At 38.9% G+C, this 20,344-nt stretch overlaps 1 protein-coding gene and 1 non-coding gene across 26 annotated transcripts in view; both read left to right on the forward strand.

Annotated features, from left to right (window-relative positions):
• Nucleotides 1–20,344, forward strand: part of EFCAB5 (EF-hand calcium binding domain 5) — a 193,714-nt gene that overhangs the window by 149,682 nt on the left and 23,688 nt on the right. For all 25 annotated transcript variants that reach the window (XM_058704035.1, XM_058704052.1, XM_058704040.1 and 22 more), the window contains 4 exons: nt 8,548–8,837; nt 11,225–11,394; nt 11,908–12,136; nt 14,862–15,014. In XM_058704035.1, the coding sequence (XP_058560018.1) occupies nt 8,548–8,837; nt 11,225–11,394; nt 11,908–12,136; nt 14,862–15,014 (842 nt within the window). The remainder of the gene's footprint in view (nt 1–8,547; nt 8,838–11,224; nt 11,395–11,907; nt 12,137–14,861; nt 15,015–20,344) is intronic.
• Nucleotides 10,236–10,342, forward strand: LOC131498691 (U6 spliceosomal RNA). The gene has a single exon (XR_009255561.1). It is a non-coding gene; the product is annotated as a U6 spliceosomal RNA (small nuclear RNA).

Here is a 20,344-nt window from a genome sequence, read left to right on the forward strand (position 1 = left end):
ATGATTGGAATCCTACTCAAACAAACGAAGTGAGATGAGAATGGAGTAGTTTCCCCAAAACAAAATTTGGGATACTAGTAATAGAAAGACAAATGGATGTGATAGAGCAAAAATTAACAAAAGTTCACACTAGAGGGGAGAAGTTAAGATGACGGAGAAGTAGGGGGACCTTGGGCCTTCTTCATTCCTCAAACACAGCTGTATTGAGGTCAGGTCACTTGGAGCACCCAGGAAATCGATCTGTGGACTGGAAGAAGGATCTCCCTGGTTGGAAGGAGATAGTGTGGAAGGTGCGAGGCTCATTTTAACAGACCAATCAAAGCACGCCTAGTTGAATAACCAAACACTCCCAACTGTAAGCAAGGAGGAGCTCTGTAGAGGACAAGTGGGAAAGAGCAGCCAAAATGCAACAGCAGAGGGTAAACAGCATACATCAAAAAAACTTCCTAAAGTGCCAGGCTCTTGACAGTGTATGACCCCTTTTTAATACAGTATTATTCTCAGGTGAAGGAAACATAGCAAGCTTTCAAAACATGCAAAAGACAGAAACTTAGCCAAAATGACAAGTGGGAGGAATTCTCCTCAAAAGAATGGTCAAGAAGAAATCACAGCCAGGGACTTGCTCAAAATAGAAATAAGCAATATATCTGAAAAGGAATTTAGAACAATAGTCATAAGACTACTAGCTGGGCTTGAAAAAAGCATAAAAGACACCAGAGAAACCCATCCTCCAGAGCTCAAAGATCTGAAAACTAGTCAGGCTGAAATTAAAAATGCTATAACGGAGTTGCAAAACCAACTGGATATATTCACAATGAGGATTGAAGAAGCAGAGGAGAGAATAAGTGATATAGAAGATAAATTTATGGAAAATAATTAAGTTGAAAAGAAGAGGGAAAGAAAACTAATAGATTACTAAGGGAAACTTAGGGAACTCAGTGATTCTAGAAAGCAAAAACAATATCCATATCATAGGAGTCCCAGAAGAAGAAGAGTGGGAAAAAGAGGCAGAAGGTTTATTTGAACAAATTTTAGCTGAGAACTTCCCTAATTTGGGGAAGGAGATAGGCATTCAAGTCCAAGAAGCGCAGAGAATGCCACTCAAAATCAACAAAAATAGAACAATACCATGGCATATCATAGTGAAATTTGAAAATACAAAGATAAAGAGAGAATTCTGAAAGCAGCTAGGGACAAAAGTTCCTTAACCTACAAGGGTAGACACATAAGGTTAGAGGCAGACCTGTCCACTGAAACTTGGCATGCCAGAAGGGAGTGGTAGGAAATATTCAACGTGCTGAATGGGAAAAATATGCAACCAGGAATTCTTTATCCGGCAAGGCTGACATTCAGAATAGGAGAAATAAAAAGAGTTTCCCAGACAAACAAAAACTAAAGGAGTTCATGACCACTAAACCAGCCCTGCAAGAAATTTTAAGGAGGACTCCACAACTCTACAGGTAAAATAATGGCACTAAATTCATGTCTTTCAAAAATCACTATGATTGTAAATGGACTAAATGCTCCAATCAAAAGACAGAGGGTATCAACATTGATAAAAACAAGATTCATCTATATGTTTCCTACAAGAGCCTCATTTTAGACCTAAAGACACCTTCAGATTGAAAGTGAGGTGATGGAGAACCATCTATCATGCTAATGGACATCAAAAGAAAGCCAGAGTAGCCATATTTATATCAGAAAAACTGGATTTTAAAACAAAGACAATAACAAGAGATGAATAAGGACATTATATCATAATTAAGGGGTATATTGATCAAGAAGTACTAACAATTATAGGGGTGTCTAGGTGACTCAGTCAGTTAAGTGTCCAAGTCTTCATTTTGGCTCAGGTCATGATCTCACACTTTGTGAGTTCAAGCCCTGCATCAGGCTCTATGCTGACAGTGTGGAACCTGCTTGGGGTTATTGGTCTCCTTCTCTCTCTACCCCTCCCCCAATCTCACACACACACACACACTTTCTCTCTCTCTTTCTCTCAAAATAAATAAATAAACATTTTAAAAAAATTTAAAGACAAAGTACTAACAATTGTAAATATTTATGCCTCCAACTTGATACACCCAAATATATAAATTAATTAACTAAAAACATAAAGAAACTCATTGATAATAATACTAAGAGACTTTAACACTCCACTTACAGAAATGGGCAGATCATCTGAGCAGAAAATCAACAAGGAAACAATGGCTGTGAATGACATTCTGAACCAGATGGACTTAACAGATATATTCAGAACATTTTATCCAAAAGCAGCAGAATACACATTCTTCTCTAGTGCACATGGGACATTCTCCAGAATAAATCACATACTGGGTCACAAACCAGTCCTCAACAAGTACAAAAATATTGAGATCATACCGTGCATACTTTCAGATCACAACACTATGAAACTTGAAATCAACCACAAGAAAAAATTTGAAAAGCCCTCAAATACATGGAGGTTAAAGAACATCCTACTAAAGAATGAATGTGTTAACCAGGAAATTAAAGAAGAAATAAAGAAATACATGGATGCCAATGAAAATGAAAATATGACAGTCCAAACCCTTTGGGATGCAGCAAAGGCAGTCCTAAGAAGAAAGTATATTACAATTCAGGCCTATCTCAAGATGCAAGAAAGGTCCCAAATCAACAATATAACCTTGCACCTAATTGCTAGAAAAGGAAGAGCAAATAAAGTCTAAAGCCAGCAGAAGAGAAATAATAAAGATTAGAGCAGAAATAAATGATGTAGAAACAGACAAACAAGAAAGTAGAACAGATCAACAAAACTAAGAGCTGGTTCCTTGAAAGAATAAACAAAGTTGATAACCCCCTAGCCAGACCTATCAAAAAGAAAAGAGAAAGGACCCAAATAGATAAAATCACAAATGAAAGAGGAGAGATCACAACCAACACCACAGAAATACAATTATAAGAGAATAAGAGAACACTATGAAAAACTATATGCCAACAAACTGGACAATATGGAAGAAATGGAAAAATTCCTAGAAATTCACAAACTACCAGAACTGAAACAGAAAGAAATACAAAATTTGAACAGACCCATAACCAGCAAAGAAATTGAACCAGTAATCAAAAATGTCCCAACAAACAAGTCCTGGGCTAGATCCCTTCCCAGGGGAATCCTATCAGATATTTAAAGAAGAGTTAATACCTATTCTTCTCAAACTGTTCCAAAAAATAGAAATGGGAGAAAAACTTTCCAAATTCATTTTCTGAGGCCAATATTACCCTGATTCCAAAACTAGACAAAGACCCACTAAAAAGGAGAATTACAGGCCAATTTTCCTGATGAACATGAATGCAAAAATTCTCAACAAGATACTAGCAAACTGGATCCAACAATACATTAAAAGACTTATTCACCATGATCAACTGAGATTTATTTCTGTGATGCAGGGCTGGTTCAATATTTGCAAATCAATCAACATGATACACCACACTAATAAAAGAAAGGATAAGAACCACATGATCCTGTCAACAGATGCAGGAAAAGCATTTGACAAAATATACCATCCATGCTTGATAAAAACCCTCAACAAAGTAGGGATAGATGGAACATGGCTCAACATCATCAAAGCCACGTATGAAAGACCCACAGCTAATATAATCCTCAATGAGAAAAACTTTCCCCTATGGTCAGGAACAAGACAAGGATGTCCACTCTCACCATTACTATTTAACATAGTACTGGGAGTCTTAGCCTCAGCAATGAGACAACAAAAAGAAATAAAGAGCATAAAAATTGCAAGGAAGATGTCAGACATTCACTATTTGCAGATAATATGATACTCTGTGTAGAAAACCTGAAAGACTCCACCAAAAATTGCTAGAACTAATACATGAATATAGCAAAGTCGCGGGATATAAAATCAACATGCAGAAATCTGTTGCATTTCTATATGCCAATAATGAAGCAGCAGAAAAAGAAATAGAGGAATCTATTCCATTTGCAATTGCATCAAAAACAATGTTACCTAGGAATAAACCTAACTAAAGAGGTAAAAGATCTGTACTCTGAAAAGTATAAAGAAATTGAAAGGGACACAAAGAAATGGAAAAGAATTCCATGCTCATGGATTGGAAGAACATCGTTAAAATGTCTATACTACCCAAAGCAATCTACACTTGTAATGCAATCCCTATCAAAATTACATTATTAGGTATTTACCCAAAGGATACAAAAATACAGATTTGAAAGGGTGCATACACACCAATGTTTATAGCAGCATTATCAACAATAGCCAAACTATGGAGAGTGCCCAATGTCCACTGACTGATGAATGGAAAAAGAAGATGTGGTGTATATCTATACAATGTAATATTAGTCATCAGAAGGAATGACATCTTGCCATTTGCAAAGATGTGGATGAAGCTAGAATGTATTATGCTAAGTGAAATAACTCCGAGAAAGACAAATACCATATGATTGCACTCATTTGTGGAATTTAAGAAACAAAGCAGATGAACATATGGAAAGAGGAGGAAAAAAAGAGAAGAGAGGGGAAACAAAACCACAAAAGACTCTTAATGATAGAGAACAAACAAAGTTGATGGAGGGAAGTGAGTGCGAGATTGACTCGATGGGTGATGGGCATTAAGGAGGAAACTTGTTTTGCTGAGAGCACTGAGTGTTGTATGTAAGTGATGAATTACTGAATTCCACTCCTGAAACTAAATTGCACTGTATGTTAACTAAAATGTAAATAAATTTATAAATAAATAAATAAATAAATAGTATAAACTCAGAAAAAAATCAACAAAAGTCCAACAACAAAAATGAGAAACCTTCATCAGTAGGAGGACCAAAAATAATAGGCAGTATTTGTTAATTGTCCAACATATGGTATAGAATAGATGCTTGTCTTCCAAAGGAAGGAGATATTGTGGTGGGAGCCTTCTTCAGGAAGGAGAGATTTTGAAATGTAAACAAGAAGGGTACATACCCTATGACTTATTAATTTATAATGAATGTCAAAGAAACTTGCACATGCATACCGGAAGACATGTATAGCAAAACACTGGAGACAACCTACATGCCCACTGACAGGAGAATAAATCAATGGTGGTATACACACAGAATGACATAGTATACAGTGGTGAAAATGAATGAATCACAGCTACAGGAACAACATGGATGGATATGGTAGCATGATGTGGAATAAAAAAGTAAGTCCCGGGGCACCTGGGCGGCTCAGTCGTTAAGTGTCTGACTTTGGCTCAGGTCATAATCTCGCGATTCATGAGTTCAAGCCCCACATCAGGCTCTGTGCTGACAGCTCAGAGCCTGGAGCCTGTTTCAGATTCTGTGTCTCCCTCTCTCTCTGCCCCTCCCCTGCTCATGCTCTGTCTCTCTCTGTCTCAAAAATAAATAAAAGCATTAAAAAAAATAAGTCCCATAAAACTATATATATACATACACACACGCATGCACACATATATATATGAACACCCAGTGCTCATCAAAACAAGTGCCCTCCTTAATGCCCATCACCCATTGAGCCAATCTCCCACCCACTTCCCTCCATCAACTTTCAGTTTGTTCTCTATCATTAAGAGTCTCTTGTGGTTTTCAAAAATGAACTACTGGGACCTCATCAAAATAAGGAGCTTCTGCACAGCAAGGGAAACAATCAGCAAAACTAAAAGGCAATCGACAGAATGGGAGAAGATATTTGCAAACAACGTATCAGATAAAGGGTTAGTATCCAGAATCTATAAAGAACTTATCAAACTCAACACCCAAAACACAAATAATCCAGTGAAGAAATGGGCAAAAGACATGAATAGACACTTCTCCAAAGAAGACATCCAGATGGCCAACCGACACATGAAAACATGCTCAACATCACTCATCATCAGGGAAATCCAAATCAAAACCACAATGAGATACCACCTTACACCGGTCAGAATGGCTCACATTAACAACTCAGGCAACAACAGATGTTGGCGAGGATGCGGAGAAAGAGGATCTCTTTTGCATTGTTGGTGGCAGTGCAAGCTGGTGCAGCCACTCTGGAAAACAGTATGGAGGTGCCTCAAAAAACTAAAAATAGAACTACCCTACGACCCAGCAATGGCACTACTAAGCATTTATCCATGGGATACAGGTGTGCTGTTTCGAAGGGACACATGCACGCCCGTGTTTATAGCAGCACTATCAACAACAGCCACAGTATGGAAAGAACCCAAATGTCCATGGATGGATGAATGGATAAAGAAGATGTGGTGTATGTATACAATGGAGTATTACTCGGCAATCAAAAAGAATCAAAAGAAATCTTGCCATTTGCAACTACGTGGATGGAACTGGAGGGTATTATGCTAAGTGACATTAGTCAGTCAAAGAAAGACAAAAATCATATGACTTCACTCATATGAGGACTTTAAGAGACAACACAGATGAACATAAGGGAAGGGACACAAAAATAATATAAAAATAGGGAATGGGACAAAACAGAAGAGACTCATACATATGGAGAACAAACAGAGGGTTGCTGGAGGGGTTGTGGGAGGGGGGGATGAACTAAATGGGTAAGGGGCACTAAGGAATCTACTCCTGAAATGATTGTTGCACTATATGCTAACTAATTTGGATGTAAATCTAAAAAACATAAAATAAAATAAAATAAATAAAAATAAATAAATAAATAAATAAATAAAATAGTATTTAAAAAAAAAGTCTCTTGTGGTTTTGTTTCCCTCTCTTCTCTTTTTTCCTCCTCTTCCCATATGTTCATCTGCTTTGTTTCTTAAATTCCACATATAAGTGCAATCATATGGTATTTGTCTTCCTCTGATTGAGTTATTTCATTTAGCATAATACATTCTAGCTTCATCCACATCTATGTACATATATATGTGTGTATATGTATGTATGTATGTGTGTGTGTGTGTGTATATATATATATATATATATATATATATATATATATATATAGTATGATGTCCTTTTCCTGAAATTTACAAATAGGCCAAACTAAACTACATGTTGTTTAGCAGTGCACACACAAACACACACACAATAACACTACTGGGAAAATAAAAGGAAGGGAAAGATAATGCAAAAGCAAAATCGCAGGTTATTGGTGGGGCTGTGAGGGGGCAGGGGATGAAACAGGGTAGGAGCATGGAATAAGATGTGTTATTGCAAATGCTTAAGTTTGGTAGCACATTCATAATTGCACAATTAAAAAAATAGAAGAGATATGGATGCAGAAGTGTGTAAGGCATTGTCAAGACCATGAGTAGAATGGAGATACTAGAGCAAATAATTTCTATATGGTGTTATGGGTAGATATTATTGGAAAATGAACTGGATCTGTATATGGTAGGACTTTTTCCCCTATCTCTTAATTTTTATTTATCTTTAATTTTTAAATTTCAGCATAGTTAACATACTATGTTACATGAGGTTCAGGTGTACAACATAGTGATTCAACTTCTCAATATATTGTGCTATGCTTACCTCAAGTATATCGTCATCTGTCACTGAATATGGTAGGACTTTGAACCAGGGAATTGCATACTGCAAATTGTGTTTATTTTTCATTTTAGTTTTTGTTTTTGCATGTTGATATATTTTTATTCTTTAGAATAATTGGGGAGTGTGTTTATGATTATTTAAATACCATGATTAATAAAAGCCATAAATTTGTCTTAGTGCCTTTGAGGTTCATTCCAGTTGTGTGATATGTATATATGTATGTATGTATGTATGCCTGTATGTATTTATTAATTTTTTTATTTAAGTATAACCAACACACAATGTTACATTAGATTTAGGTGTACAACATAGTGATTCAACTTTTCTATCTGTTATGCTATGCTCCCCTCAAGTGTAGATACCATCTGTCACCATACAAAGCTATTACAATATTATTGACTATATCCCCTATGCTATGTCTTTTATTCCTGTGACTTATTCATTCTATAACAAGAAGCCTGTATCTCCCACTCCCCTTCAACCTTTTTGTCCATCTCCCCACCCACCTTCCCTCTGGCAACCATCAGTTTGTTCTCTGTATTTATAGGCCTGATTCTGCTTTTTGTTGTAAGTTGTTTTAATTTAATTTTATAAATATGTATTGAGACTTACTGTTGGTAATCTAATTATGTATAAAATGACTAAGACTGGTTTGGGATTATGGAATTAGGAATGGAGAGGAGTGGCAACAAGATATATTGCCAAAGGCTAACAGGATAGGATTAAGTGGCCTATTGGATATGGAAGGTAAAAAGTAGGGAGGAGTCAGAGTTGACCCTGGAGTTTCATCTGGCTGAGCGGTGGAGTTAAAAAAACAAAACAGAAACAGGGAAGATGACACAGGATATTGTGAGTTCAATACAGGAAGTCACTGTAAGATGTTTCATTAGACTTTGAGATGCCTTTGATATACCTGGTTTTCCATGGAGAGCAGTTGTCAGGGGCTTCAGTCTGCTATAAAAAGGGAATGAAAATTTCCCCCATAGATAAATGAACTTTTCATTAGTTCTTCATTTTGTGTTTATGTCTTTTAGCTAAACTACACATCCAATTTCCAAAGCCACACCCTGGTCAAGAAGTGAGGATGTCTTCAAAACAATTTCAGAAATACATACAGTTGGTTGTATCTGAACTCAGGGGCAATGAAGATCATGTTCTGGAAACTGTTGTGGAGTTCCTGATGAATTCTTTAGAAAGGAGCCCTACTGAGAACCTGAGGAATTGTGCCAGGCGGAAGTGGCTATACCGAATCCAACATGCTGCAGAGACAAGTGGGGTATCTTTGGAGCCAGTGTACACCGAGACCTTTAAGGCTCTCACCCAGGTATGTTTTTCTAAAGTGAAATATAAGAGGAAAAATTTCCTCCTAGTATGTGATGTTCAATGGTTGCAAAGGGGGAGCACACTAAATTCTCTTGAAAAATTAGTGAGTACTGCTATAGATGTTTTGTTCATTCCAAAACATTACAGTGACCCAAAGCCTAGGAAAGACACAACTGGAATGATTGCAGGTTGGGAAGGTAACAGTAGAGAGGAAAGGTATAAGAGACAGAATTGTGTCTTGGGATTTCTAATTTCATTTGTGCTGAGAGTCAATAAACTTAGAGAAGACAATAGGCTAATATTGAAAAATACCAGTAAGGAGATGGTACAGGCAGTTCAAGCTACATTTCTCTTGAAAAATGTTTTAGGAGTCAGTTTAAAAAGGAACTATTTAGGGTCATCTGGGTGGCTCAGTCAGTTGAGCATCCAACTCCTGATTTTGGCTTAGGTCATGATCCCAAGGTCATGGGATCGGACCCTGTGTGGGGTTCTCGCTGAGTATGGAGCCTGGTTAAGACTCTCTCTTTCTCGCTCTCCCTCTGCCCCTCTCCCCTGCTTGCACACACTGTCTCTCTCTTTCTCTAAAATGAAAAAAATTTTAAAGGAACAATTTAAGGGGCACCTAGTTGGCTCAGTCAGTTAAGTGTCTGACTCTTGGTTTCCACTCAGGTCATGATCTCATGGTTCATCAAATCGAGCCCCGTGTTGGACTCTGTGATGACAGCATGGAGCCTGCTTAGGATTCTCTCTCTCCTCTCTCTCTGCCCTCCCCCCACTTGCTGACTCTCTTTCTCTCTCAAAATAAACATTAAAATTTTTAAAAGAAACTATTTAAATCATAAGGTCATTAGGAAGTAGGATCCAATATCACACAATATTTCATTGCACTGCCTAGAAACAAGCTGATACTATTATAGAATCATGTCACTTAAAACACATGACTCTGATGGACCACTGCCCACAGCTTTGCCACCCCCTCAGGCACTCCCAGCTTGCTGCCCCTCCCGGACAGAAACAGCCAGCATGGCTGTGATAGATAGATAGATAGATAGATAGACATATAGATATAGATAGATAGATAGATAGATAGATAGATAGATAGATAGATATCACAGATTCCACTAGTCCAGGGAACCTGGAGCCATTCAGCTCAATTAAATAGCAACACTTAATTAATGGATTCATCAACTGAATGGCTGAATTTTCCAATGTACTTTGAAATGGTGTGACCAGGAGCAGAAGACCAATCTAGAAAAAGAAGTATTACTCCAACTTGCTTCAGAGGTCTGTGGTACCCTAAGAAAAATCTTACTACATTTGCTAGTTACTCTATAGATCTTTTATGTAGAAAAGAAAGAATAAAGGCGAAAGAAAAAAAAATACATGAAAAGTAAACCCAGTGCTTGCTTCAGCAGCACATACACTAAAATTGGAACAATACAGAGAAGATTAGCATGGCCCCTGCTCAAGGATGTCATGCTAATTTGTGAAGCATTCAATATTTTTCCAAAAATGAAAAGAAAAAAAAAAAGCAAAACCAAATATATAGAAAGGGAAGGCAAAAATCAAGGAAAGCATTTTTCATGTCCCCAAATTATGGACATGCTCGATAATGTGTCAACACAATATTGTTAATAACATAATAATATTTTAGGTACAGAGAATTTTCTGTTATTTTAGTTAGAAATAGTAGTTGCATAAACTCTGCAATCTGAGACCCCAAGAAATTTTTCCTGGCATAAATCAAATATCATAGCCAAACTATGTTAAGAATTCCCTGAGAGCATTTTTTCCTACATTCACTTCAGAGTAGATGGTGAAAATGTACTAAAGAAATATGAGTTAAATGAAGCCATATTCTTGCCCTGGCCCTCTAAGATAAATACTTTTAACTGAAGCTGAGACAATATGACTATAGTTCAAAGGGATCCAAGTTTTAAACCTCTAAATTTGAGAAGACTTGAGAGATTTTTTTTTAGTCTAGTTGACATAAAGTAAATCCATTCCATTCATTAAAACTCAGATTTGGGGGGCATTTGGGTGGTTCAGTTGGTTAGGCATCCAACTTTTGATTTTACCTCAGGTCATGATCTCACAGTTGTAGAATCTAGCCCCTCATCAGGCTCCACACTCACTGCGGAGATTCTCTCTCTCTCTCTCTCTCTCTCTCTCTCTCTCTCTCTCTCTCTCTCTCTCTCTTTCTGTCTCTCTCAAATAAAAAACAAAACCAAAAACTCAGGTTTAGGAGACAGCTGTGGTGTCAGCCTTTTCCCCACTGCCCATGAATGGTAATTATTGTGGTCAGATGCACAAACTGGCTAATGATGGGAGACATTAAGAGAATAACTCTTAATCACCAAATACATCATCAGAAACATTTTGACATAGGATGCTGAATCCCATGGAAACAAGAAGATCAGTGCTCACATTTCCCTCTTAGAAGAAAACAGACTACTGCCTGATAGAGGGAATGTTCTATTGAGGAACGTAGCTTCTACTTTAGATGATGCTCCATTTGTACTGAACAGGGTACTCTACAGGGACATGAAGGGAATCAGGTAAGAATTTCTTGAAGAGGTTGGCTTTACACTTCTAAAAAAAAATAGTTCCCTTTCTGAAATAAACTAGTATAGAAATCCCAGTTAGCTTCCCAAGAGAGAAAGACCTCAGGCCACCAATGCTTCTGGAGTGGGAGGTGATGGGTTTCCAGTCTTAAATAATTTCACCTGGTCAATTCTAGAGCTGACTCCTAGAAGGTGATTTGCCATGTTGGAACTCTGCCTCACAACATCAGCTCAATTATTTCTGCCTGCTTTTTAAGTTATGTCTTCAGCATCCTGTTCATATATGTTTTCTCTGGTATGAGCTAAGCTTGTTTTTTAATCTTTTTCCCAAGTCAGACTCTCCAAACTAGTAATTTCATGAGTCCACTTCTATGACATATAATGACAATAACTATGAATGGAGAATTTCCTGCACGGTTTCATCTAAAGAAAATCTAATTTCCTGCACGGTTTCATCTAAAGCCTTCTCCCGTGCCTTTCTACCACCTTCTAATTCCTATTCCTCAGCTTTACAGTAGTGGATGAAGGGAAGCCAATACATGTCCCCCAGGTTCAGCACCATGGGAACGTCTTCTTCTGGAACAATTCCATCAAGAAGAGTGATCAAAATGGTTCATTCCTGGCTCTGCCTCTTCAGGATGCATATATGAGGGTCTTTGGGGTCATGGCTGTTGACACCCTAAGAGATCCCCAAAAAATAAACATCTTTGTGCCTCATGAGATCAGATTCTATCAGGTAAGTCATGGAAGAATTCTTCAAGAGCAATGGTAAGATGGCCTCTCCTTCTATACTTTTTAAAAAGCAAAACCTAAAACCAGATGAAAATAGATAGTGTCATCATACTTGTTACTGTTTACTGTGTATGTCTAACAGTCTTTGGAGAGGTTCTCCATTACACATAGAAGGACTCTCAGCCTCATCTATGCTTTAGCTTCTGGGAAGATTGTTAATATGTGTCCTATTGCATTAATTATAGGAACAGCATTTTATGCTGTAGCACTGAAATCCAACCATTAGACTACTAACTAAGACCCACAAAGTAGGAATGAATCTTTAGAAGGGAGATATTTATGTTTTATTAGTAGGGGGAACCTAGAAATCTTTTACTCTTTCCACAAATGCATTCCCATGACTCTTGATTTCAGTGTCATGATTTTTAAGGATGAAGAATGTAGGAAGAAACCTAAATGTTTCTTGAGTATTCATGTTTTCAAATTAGATCACAAAAAAGATGGGCACTTAAAATTTTTTTCAATGTTTATTTATTTTTGAGAGTATGAGCAGGGAAGGGGCAGAGAGAGGGGGAGACACAGAATCCGAAGCAGGCTCCAGGCTCTGAGCTGTCAGCACAGAGCCCGACATGGGGCTTGAATCTGTGAACCAGGAGATCATGACCTGAGCTAGAGTTGGATGCTTAACCGACTGAGCCACCCAGGTGCTCCAAAAGATAAGCACTTTTAAGACTATAACTGGATCATTTATTTCTACAAGCATTTTAATTTGATTTTATGAACAGTAATTGCAATGAAGAAAGATTTAAAGCCTTTATGGAGGTGATGGACTGGGATGTAGCAACAATCAGGAACTTGCTATGCCTTTACCACGTATTCCCCTCTAAGCATCTGGCTCTTTATGTTTATTTACCACAATTTAAAATTTTCTCTTCTCAGGGCACCTGGGTGACTCAGTCAGGTAGATTAAACTCTTGATTTCAGCTCAGGTCATGATCTCACAGTTTGTGAGTTCGAGCCCCTCATTGGGCTCTGTGCTGTCAGCATAGAGCACTGTGCTTGGGAATCTCTCTCCCTCTCTCTTTGCCTCTCCCACCCTCTCTATCTCTCTCTCAAAATAAATAAACTTAAAAAAATTTTTTCTCTTCCCATTTATTGGATGTATAACTGAGGAAAGTGGTGGAATCTTTTTCTCTGGACATTAAAAAAAAATGTTTATTTAGTTATTTTGAGGGAGAGAGAGCCCCTGGACATCTTTTTAATAATGTGATTCACTCTTATCTGATATAAGAATGATATAAAGATATCAAGAAGAAAATGGAGGAGTATGGAGTTAACAGTAGGTGAATTATATATAATCTTATTAGAGACCATGTCAAAATGAACTTTATTTTTTATTTTTTTAAGTTTATTTATTTTGAGAGAGAGAGAGAAAGCATGCTCAAGTGGGGAAAGGGCAGAGAGAGAGAGAAAGAGAGACAGAGAGAGAGAGAGAAAGAGAGAGAGAGAGAGAGAGAGAGAGAGAGAGAGAATCCCAAGCAGACCCTCTGCTGTCAGCACAGAGCCTGATGTGGGGCTCAAACCCTCGAACCGTGAGATCATGACCTGAGCTGAAGTTGGACACTTAACCACCCAGGTGCCCCTCAATATGAACTTTAAATAGATTCTCCAGGACCTAGAGGTAAAGTGTCCTGAGTTACCCTTAGATGCCTCGGGTTGTATTATAAAATTCATATAGTCTTAAAGAATTTGTGGTTCCTAGAGTCTCTTGACAACAGGACAACAGATGCGTTCTAAGGACTTCATCCCCCTTTTCTGTGTAACAGCCTCTCTTAATGCCTATAAGAAGACTGTGTTATCTAGCATGTTGCAGGCTTTGGACCAGAGTACAACCTGTACTGATCTGATGACAAAAAGGACAGAAAGATCCAGAAATTGAAATTGCATCATATCAGGGCAGCTCCTACCCATCTGCCCAAGGCTGTCATTAGCTCCTGGCTTTTAAATATTTTTTCTCATTTCAAACTTTATCTTGTTCTTCTGACTCTATTCTCTGATAGCACATATCACAAATTTCACTGGATGATTATCAGGAAACATAATAAAGTTATGCGGATCTTGTAGTAGATATCTCCTTACATCTTTGATTTCTTGAGATCTTTTTTTTTCATAGTAGAATCTGGAACACTGCCTTTTGAGAACTGATGAATACTTTGTCTGAAGTAGGTCATCATTAATTTAAAAAGATAATCCGGGGCACCTGAATGGCTCAGCAGTTGAGCATCAGACTTCAGCTCAGGTCACGATCTCAGGGATCGTGAGTTTGAGCCCCACATCGGGATCGCTGCTGTCAGCACACAGTGTGCTTCAGATCCTCTGTCCCCCTCTCTCTACCCCCTCCCCACTTGTGCTTTCTCTGAAAAATAAACATTAAAAAAAAGATAAGCCAATTGGTGCATTATTCTGCTATTTTAAAAAGAAAAGACAGTTGGGGTGCCAGGGTGGCTCAGTCAGTTAAGTGTCCGACTTTGGCTCAGGTCATGATCTCACAGCTTGTGGGTTCAAGTCCCATGTTGGGCTCTGTGCTGACAGCTCAGAGTCTGGAGCTGCTTAGGATTCTGTGTCTCCCTGTTTCTGCTTCTTCCCTGCTCACACTCTCTCTTCTCTCTCAAAAATAAACACTAAAAACAATTTTTTCAAAAGACAATTAAAATTTTCTGTCTCTACAGGGTGTTACCAATGTCTTTAGCACTGCCTATCACTACGTCCACAGCAGGGAGCACATCCTGCATGTTGTGATCACTGGCATCGCCTGGCTCTGTGAGATCACATCTGACATCACCACCATCACTACATACTTCATCGAGCCTGGCCCAAAGCAGGTAGGCAAGGCGGGGCAATGTTAGACCTCTAACAGAGTTTCTAGATAGTATTGTCTTGCTAATATGCTAAAAGTATATTTAGTTAGCTATTAGGCCAACTGGGGACGTACTTCCCATGATCCCAACTCAAGATCCTTGGTTGTGAGTGGCAAAAGTCCATCTCAAACTGCCTTAAGCAAAAAAGGGAATTGATTGACTTGTGTGATCAAAATGAAGAATGGACACGAGTCAGGCTGGCTTCCAGGATGACCAGAAAGAACCAGGAATTCGATATCGTCAGCGCTCTCTCATGTTCTTTCTCTCTGAAAGTCTCATGTGTGCTTCCCTCTACACTTTAGCTTGGTCCTTCCAGTTTAAGATAGGCTTTCTCCATAGGGCAAGCCAGATGCTTAGTAACTAAAAAAGAATCCTCTTGTTTCAATTTGGAAAACCCAAGAGAGCATTTTTAGTCTATCCTGAGACGTGGCCCCCATCCGGGGGTGGGGCTGGCGGAGTTTACAGTAACTGGCAGCCCCCACCAGAATCGTATGGGTGAAATAGGAAGGAATGAGGCACTACTCTTTTGGAAAGACATGATTACATCACACCAGTTAAAGAAAAAAGGCCCATCTATAATGTAATGAGTTTTTGCTGAATGTTTGTTGTGCTTCTTTACACTCCCCCCCCCCCACAAAGTTTTTATTTAAATTTCAGCTAGTTAATGTACAGTGAAATATTAGTTTCAGGTGTAGAATTTAGTGATTCATCACTTACATACAGCACCTGGTGCTCATCACAACCAATGCCCTCCTTAATCTCCATCACCTATGTAACCGATCCCCCCCCCCCCACCTTCATCCACCTCCTCTCCAGTAACCATCAGTTTGTTCTCTATAGTTAAGAGTCTGTTTCTTGGTTTGCCTCTCTCTCCTTTTTTTTTTTTTACACTTAATTTTAATGTTAAGATTTTGCATGTAGTGAGAATGGGTGGAAATGTGTCTGTCTTCCTTTTAAGAAAGGGGTGCCTGGAGAGCTCAGTCGATTAAGCATCTGACTCTTGGTTTTGGTCATAATCTTGCAGTTCATGGGATCGAGCCCCATGTCGGGTTCTACACTGACAGCATGGAGCCTGCTTGGGATTCCCTCTCTCTCTCTCTGGCCCTCTCCTGCTCTCTCCTTCTCAATAAATAAATAAACATTAAAAAAGAAAAAAGAAGGGTGCTTGGGTAGCTTGGTCAATTAAGCATCTGGCTCTTGGTTTTGGCTCGGGTCATGATCTCAAAATTCATGAGTTTTCAGAGCCCTGCATTGGGCTCTGCTCTGGGTGTGGAGCCTGCTTGGGATTCTCTGCCCCTCCTGCTCTCTCTCTCTCTCTCTCTCTCTCTCTCAAAATAAATCAATAAACAAACGAACAAAAAAAGGCTAAACAATCCTGCGTGGTGCCTCATCAGGTGATAGCATCACGTTGGTGGTCTCTCAGTCCCTCGGCTAGCCCTCCACATGTGTCTGTCCCCTTCTCTCCAGGCTTCTTCTTTCTTCTCTCAGTGGCTGGACCAAGCTGATGAGGCCTTGGCCAAACAGCAGAATCACAGAGCTCTCTGATGGAGCGAACAGACTGAGGAGGTGGAGAACCCTAGTCCAGGGTGCTGCTCCTGGGGGTGGGGTAGGAATGGGAACCTCCAAGTACCCTCAGAATGGGGGTGGACAACTCACTGGGGGGTGAGGTGGGTGAGGACCATTTGGTGTGGGGGGACAGACCACCAGGTCTGATGGGCCACAGTCATAGTGTGGGATCTGGGGAGGATTTGACTTGGCCAGTGTCCACACCTAAGAAGACCCCTGTTTGGGCCTTAAGGGAAATGATATCTAGGGCACTGTGAAGAAAGTTAAAATCACCCACAGCAGTCAACAAAAAGTGTGCCTTCAGGGGCATGTAGTTTTCACAATCGCAGTGCTGTGGACAAGATCACAAGAGTCACTGTCCATCTAAGTCATGTTATGGAGTGAAAAAGATCATTCCCAGAATGAGGAGGAGGACCACTCTGCAGCCCAGGGTCTGGGTGAGGTCACAGCTGGGCAGAGACCAGTGCACCTGTCCAAGGGTGTAGTCAGGGGTTTGTCCTAAGTGGAAGATAGGTGAGGTTTTGGTGTTAAAAATGGCTGTGGGTGGCAGTAGGGATACCTTTTTCCAAGCACTTAATTCTACTAACTTCCTAAACCTCCTCCTTCCTCATCTGCAGCTTCTCCAGTCTATTCTGCTCTCTTCTCCAGCCCGCTCTGCTTCATAAAGTAGACAGTATCAATAGGCTCCTTGGCTTCTGTTTAGGTTTGTCCGATGAGACATACCAATAGGAGATGCAGGACACGCGGAGAGTGAGGCTGGGGTAATTTGCTTCTGGCAGTCTCTCTGCCAGGTTGCTGTAGATTGGCTGTACTCTTCTACTAAAGGCCACTACACCTTCAGTCAGGTGACTCTCTCCATACAGCTGTCCTCTCCAGGTTCTAGTAGTCACTTTCTTCCCTTGCCTCTTCAGGCTAAGTGTGGTAACAACTCCCTATTGTTACTAGGCCTGGGATTCTGTATACTACCCAGGCCTTTGCAAATAGTCCCTGATTGGGGCTCCTGGGTGGCTCAGTCTGTGGAGCATTTGGTCCTTGATTTCTTGATTTTGGCTCAGGTCATGATCTCAGGGTTGTGGGATGGAGCCCTGGGTTGGGCTCTGAGCTGAGCTTGGAGCCTGCTTAGGATTCTCTCTCTCTCCCTCTGTCCCTTCCCCGCTCACTCCCTCTCTCTGTCTTTCTAAAATATATATAATTTCTTCCAAAAAACTCTAAGAAAAATCCCCCAATTTTTTAAGTTGACCAAATGATTTTAATTTTCATTCGGAGAAAGAATAAATAAGTGCATGAGCATTGCTAAGAAAATGCAGGATGAGAGGGAATTTACCATCTTTGGGGAAGAATGGCTAACCCTACACCAAAGTTGAAACAATTAAAGTGAGGCTGACACATTGATGGCATAATCATGTGCAACTTCCTTGCACCAAAATTATAGACAAAATAAGTTGCTTTAGGTGAATCGGGGGAAATTGCCACATATTTAACAAAGGGTTAACACTGCTCTACACAAATCAATAAGATTTTTTTAAAAATCCAAAAGAAAAAAAGCAAAAGACAAGTCTACTAAAAAAATTTTTAAAAAAACCATGCTTAATAAACATATGGAAAAAATGTTCCATTGTTCTTATAATGAAATAAATACAGTTAAATAAAAGTTAACTTTTTACCTAATAAATTGGAAAATATTTTTTAACTATAACTTAAAATGCCTGTTAGACATCTAAGTGGAGATATTAAAAAGACAGTTGAATATATGAGCTAGTATTGGGGGAAAAAAATCCAGTCTAGCAAATAAATGGTACTGAAAACTGTGAGACTGGGTTATACAACATCATTAATGTATTTCATGCTACCAAATTGTACACCTTTGAATGGTTAAAGTAATAATATTATGCTATGTATATTTTACCATAATAACCTAAAACAAAACAAAAACCATGAAACTAGAGGGAGTGACCAAGAGAATGAGTGAGGATTAAAAAAAAAGTCTGAGGTCCAAGCCCTGAGGTACTCCCAAGTGTTTGGAATCATTGTGGCTCAAAATTATATTGACTTTGACCTATCATATGAAAACCATTTTATGTCCTGACCCCTTACAGACACACATACATACACACACACTTAAGACTGAAGTTTCACAAAACAATACCTACTTTTACTATGTGATGTTTTCTGCTATTTTCTATATATTTAATTCTTTCTTTAAAAAATGTTTGTCACAAGAAAAACAAAGCAGAGGAGGGTAAATACTAAATGATGTGTAATATATAAGGTGAGAATGAACCGATGCTATTATTCCCACTTTCCAGAAGTTCATGTTAGCCCACTTCTGTTTTCCAAAGGCCCTCAGTAGTATCTGTTTTTGCTAACTGAAAGAAATCCGAAGAGGATTTTGCTTTTATGAAAAAAGGTAAAAAGTGAAAATAGCATTTGGTGTTTGTTTGGCAGTTAGCCCCCAGAGCAGCAAGGGTGTCCCCACCAAGACCTCCTTCCCCCCAGCTGCACTCAGCAAAACCACCACATCTTTGAATTGTGTCTGTGAGCATCTGTGCTTTATCTCAATTTATTTTGTGCATCCATTAGCAAGGTGCATTCTAAGGTATCAGAAAAGCCTAAGAATCATTATTTCAGGGGTCTGGGAATGCTCAAAAATTTTTCTGTATGATTTAATAGTAATTGCTTCTTCACATTATGCCAGTCCAGCTTATGAAAGGTTTCATAGGAATGCTCTACTTTCATATAGTGGGGCAAAGCTGTATTGGAAAGGTAAGGGGGGAAATAACAAGCCAGTAGCAGAAGAAAGAAAATGGGGGAAAATATCGTTGCAACTCTTTCTCTAAACCGGTTCCTAGAAAATTTTAACTATGGTAGTTATCTCACTACTGAATAATTACTGAGGCACTTGCTGAATTTATAGTTTCTTGCTCCAAGTAAAATTAAATGAAAAGCTTGTTTTTAGGCATATTATTTTACCAACCCCTTATTTTCTATAGTATGCTTCCAGTCTTTTTTTTTTACCATAAAATCTTTTTTAAATTAATTTTATTTTTTATTTTTTAAAATTTACATCCAAATTAGTTAGCATATAGTGCAACAATCATTTCAGGAGTAGATTCCTTAGTGCCCCTTACCCATTTAGTTCATCCCCCCCTCCCACAACCCCTCCAGCAACCCTCTGTTTGTTCTCCATATGTATGAGTCTCTTCTGTTTTGTCCCATTCCCTATTTTTATATTATTTTTGCGTCCCTTCCCTTATGTTCATCTGTTTTGTCTCTTAAAGTCCTCATATGAGTGAAGTCATATGATTTTTGTCTTTCTCTGACTGACTAATGTCACTTAGCATAATACCCTCCAGTTCCATCCACGTAGTTGCAAATGGCAAGATTTCTTTTGATTCTTTTTGATTGCCAAGTAATACTCCATTGTATACATACACCACATCTTCTTTATCCATTCATCCATCCATGGACATTTGGGTTCTTTCCATACTGTGGCTGTTGTTGATAGTGCTGCTATAAACACGGGCGTGCATGTGTCCCTTCGAAACAGCACACCTGTATCCCATGGATAAATGCTTGGTAGTGCCATTGCTGGGTCGTAGGGTAGTTCTATTTTTAGTTTTTTGAGGCACCTCCATACTGTTTTCCAGAGTGGCTGCACCAGCTTGCACTGCCACCAACAAAGCAAAAGAGATCCTCTTTCTCCGCATCCTCGCCAACATCTGTTGTTG

Source organism: Neofelis nebulosa, chromosome 16, assembly GCF_028018385.1.
Source record: "Neofelis nebulosa isolate mNeoNeb1 chromosome 16, mNeoNeb1.pri, whole genome shotgun sequence".
NCBI classification, from domain to species: Eukaryota; Metazoa; Chordata; class Mammalia; order Carnivora; family Felidae; genus Neofelis; species Neofelis nebulosa.